Source organism: Vollenhovia emeryi, unplaced genomic scaffold, assembly GCF_000949405.1.
Source record: "Vollenhovia emeryi isolate VEMERY1.0 unplaced genomic scaffold, V.emery_V1.0 DF941299.1, whole genome shotgun sequence".
NCBI classification, from domain to species: Eukaryota; Metazoa; Arthropoda; class Insecta; order Hymenoptera; family Formicidae; genus Vollenhovia; species Vollenhovia emeryi.
Window position 1 is genome coordinate 1273 of NW_011965067.1, and position 3644 is coordinate 4916.

At 50.5% G+C, this 3644-nt stretch overlaps 2 protein-coding genes across 2 annotated transcripts; both read left to right on the plus strand.

Annotated features, from left to right (window-relative positions):
- The first annotated feature begins 973 nt into the window (after window positions 1-973).
- Window positions 974-2269, plus strand: LOC105571042. The gene has a single exon (XM_012028509.1). The coding sequence runs from the start codon at window positions 974-976 to the stop codon at window positions 2267-2269; it is 1296 nt and encodes a 431-aa protein (XP_011883899.1).
- Window positions 2270-2390: 121 nt separating this feature from the next.
- Window positions 2391-3428, plus strand: LOC105571043. The gene has a single exon (XM_012028510.1). It carries the CDS (start codon window positions 2391-2393, stop codon window positions 3426-3428), a length of 1038 nt encoding a protein of 345 aa, XP_011883900.1.
- The last annotated feature ends 216 nt before the right edge of the window (window positions 3429-3644 follow it).

The following is a 3644-nucleotide window of genomic DNA, read 5'->3' on the forward strand; positions in this document are numbered from 1 at the left end:
GCGAGCGCGGGTCGCGAGCTCGCGTCTTGAGCGGAGCGTGTCACGTCCCGCTTAGCTGCTCGGCGATCGCGTTCGGGCAGCATTCGGCAAATCCGGCATCGAATACTACGAATCGTACCGCAAGTCGCCGACGCCAGCACGAGTTTCCCCGAATTGCCCTCTCCCTCGTCACGAGACGAGAATAATCGGCTCATCTCGATTTTACCGCGGTGTAAGCCGACACTGTAGTTTTGCGAATCGATCCTAGCAGTCAGAGGACTTATAACTTCAGATTCTTCGAGTAATCAATTGAGATCTACCGCGATCTGGCCCTTCGGGTATTCTGCGAGTGTCGCAACAGTAGTTTCGCCGATCGTGCGTGTCTCGATCTCGCGTCTCGTTCGAAGCAGAGTTCACCGCGCGCGTGTTCTTCTGCTTTATACGTTCGTCGTACGACGGTCTCACGCCTCCGTATAACTCTTACCTATATCCATATTACTTACGTATGTTTCACTAATGTATTGTCCTATTAATAAAGGGGGGAGGTTCGCGAGGATGAGAATCTGGACAACGCTCATAAAGATTTCTCTTTAGGTGCTGTCTTACCACTCTGAGTGAACTTCGAATTCTATAAGTTAAGCCTTTTCCTAGACAAATCTTTTGTCTCCTTCCATTCGAAATCGCCAGAGCATCTCCCGACGCACCATTGCCGTCCTTTGTTGGTCTCGACTCGGTGACCTAACGTTTCGGTGTTAACAACACCAACTTTGACTCTCGCCCGGGCGACGGTTTCTCGGAGTGAAAAACACATAACGTCTACCAGTCTCGGAAATTTGCGGCGATCCACTTATCACTCACGTGAGGCGGTTCCGGGATACGTTTCGGCCTGAGGCTTTCCTCAGTCGATCCGAAAAATAATTTGGTCCTTCGAGCCGGATCGAAGTGATAGTTTTCGTGGTTATCCTAGAGAGTAACGAACAGTTTAACTCCCAACATGACCGAGGCGCTCGAACATCAAGTTCAATTGCTCCGGCAAATCGACTGGTCGCTCGAGAACTTTAAAAAGATCGGGAAAAACAATTACACTGCCGCGAAAATCCGAAATAGACTCAGTGCTTTGAAGGAGTTGCGGGCGCAAGTTCAAACAGGCCACGCCAAACTACGGTGCACGGTGTCGATGGAAAGCCAGAAGACCATCGAATACTTCAAGGACAATCATTTCGAGGTCTGTGAGGAGCTCTACCTCCGTACCTCCGATTATATGTCCGAATGTCTGGAAGAGGTTGAGCCAATCGTAAGTCCGAATACGTCAGTTACTCAGGACAGCTCAAGTCCAAGCTCGTCCTCCGCATTCTCGGTATCCCATCTTCCACCGATCAGTCTTCCACCGTTCGATGGTAAATTTGAGGAGTGGGAAAGCTTCCGCGATCGATTCACGTCGCTAATTATTCAGAACAAGGAGCTCAAGGACTTCGCGCGTATGCACTTTCTCACGTCCAGCTTAACGGGTCGCGCTCTCGAGTGTGTTCGAAATCTACCGGTGACCGTGGACAATTTTAAAGTCGCGTGGGACACGCTAAAATCGCGATTCGAGTGCAAGCGGAGACTCATCAACGTTCATCTAATGTCGTTATTGAATTTGCCGGTCATTCAACGCGAGTCCGCTCTGGACCTGCAAGGTCTTCGCGATAAGACTATCGCCACGAGAGCAGCGCTCACCAACTTGAAACGCTCTCCCGAGGAGTTATGGAACGACATGCTCGTGTGTCTAGTGTCGCAAAAGTTGGATCCTGTCACGCGAAAAGCGTGGAAGTTAAAAATAAACGACGCCACTACGGTGCCGTCATACAAGTCATTGGATGACTTTCTTGACACGCGAGTTCGAGCACTCGAGGAATGGAAGCCGCCCCTCTCGGCCCCGGAGAAATCAACGAAACCATCGCACGCACAGAAAATTACAAGCGCAACCGCTAGCGCAAAAGCGCCATTGCAATGTTCATTGTGCAAATCCAATCATTTGCTTCATGCATGTCCGCAATTTGCCAAGAAGAGTACGAGTCAGCGTCGCGATTTCGTAAAACAGGACGGCCGTTGCTTTAATTGCCTAAGCAAAGGTCACGCGATTCAAACGTGTGCGAGTAAATATACTTGTCGGCAATGTAAGAAAAAACATCACACGTTGTTACACGATGACTCGAGCTCTTCTTCTCAACTCGATGACGTGACGCCGTCGAGCCAATCGGAAAAGTCCGCAGAAATCAAATCTGCCGAAGTAAATTCGTTGTCGTAAATTCGCCTCCACAAGGCAACCTCGGCGATCGCACGTACTGTTAGCGACCGCTCAAGTTACCGTCAGCGCGCCTTCCGGTCGCTCAGTATCTGTAAGAGCCTTGCTCGACCAAGGGTCAGAAATGACCTTCATAACGGAAAAACTCGCGCAAAGTCTACTGTTAAAGCGACTTCGAATGCCGATTTCAATCTCCGCCGTCGGAGGCATCAAAGTCGGCACATGCCGGCACGCCGCGCATGTGACGATTTCGCCGCGAAACGCATCTACGCCGAGGTTCTCGACGACCGCGTTAATATTGAGCACACTAACGTCCTATTCGCCAAAGCGCGTTCCCGCGGATTCTGTGCTCAGCCAATTTCGGGATCTCTCGTGGGCGGACGAGGATCCCATGAGCTCAGAACCAATAGACATTCTACTGGGTGCGGATCTGTATGGGGACCTCATTCTGGAGGGAATTGCTAAATCGACGGTCGGGCGGCCTATCGCACAAAACACAGCTCTCGGGTGGGTCATCTCAGGGCCTACCGCATATTCCGGCGCTTCAATTCATGCGCATTCACTGTCGTCCGGAAGCGATCGAGCCTGCGATCAAATTTCTTCCCTGCATTGCTTCGGTGATCAGTCGCTCGATCGAGAGCTTCAAAAATTCTGGGAAGTTGAGGAAATCCCTCGACGGGGTTTTATGAGTCCCGAGGATGAGAGGTGCGAAGATCATTTTCGCGCAACTCACTCTCGTCAGCCGGACGGCCGTTACGTTGTGCGGCTGCCGTTCAAAACAAATCCGCCGATAAACATCGGCGAGTCGCGGTCTCGAGCGAAAAGCTGCCTCGCTCACTTATTGCGGCGCCTTAAGGCCCGCTCGGAGCACAAGAAAGAATATTCGGAATTCTTACAAAAATATCTAACTCTCGGTCACATGCAGAACGCGGACCATCTAACTTCACCAAACGCACAGTGCGTTTTTATCCCTCACCATCATGTTATTCGCGAAGATAGTGCGACGACTCATTTGAGAGTCGTATTCAATGCCTCGAGCCCGACCACAAACGGGTCTTCTCTAAACGACCACCTGGCTGGTCCCAAACTTCAAAACGATTTACCCTCCATAATTCTAAAGTGGCGACTCTTTCAGTACGTATACAGGGTGTTAATTAAATAGCGCCCACTAATAGTATAGCGTTATTCCTGACTAAAAATTGAGTCGAAAAGTCCTGAACCATTTTTTTCTACAATGCTCAACGAAGCAGTACATATCGAGTAAAGCTAATCCAATCGGCGTTGTCCTTTAGACGGAAGCACGTCAGTGAGCCGCGCGCCTGGTAGTGTGCGTGAGCGCTCCGCCGCATCGCGCCGCTAACATTGCTATATTCGCACT

Bases quoted from the DNA above. Each gene is read 5' to 3' on its own strand.
- LOC105571042 (XM_012028509.1), top strand. From the start codon at position 974: ATGACCGAGGCGCTCGAACATCAAGTTCAATTGCTCCGGCAAATCGAC.
- LOC105571043 (XM_012028510.1), top strand. From the start codon at position 2,391: ATGACCTTCATAACGGAAAAACTCGCGCAAAGTCTACTGTTAAAGCGA.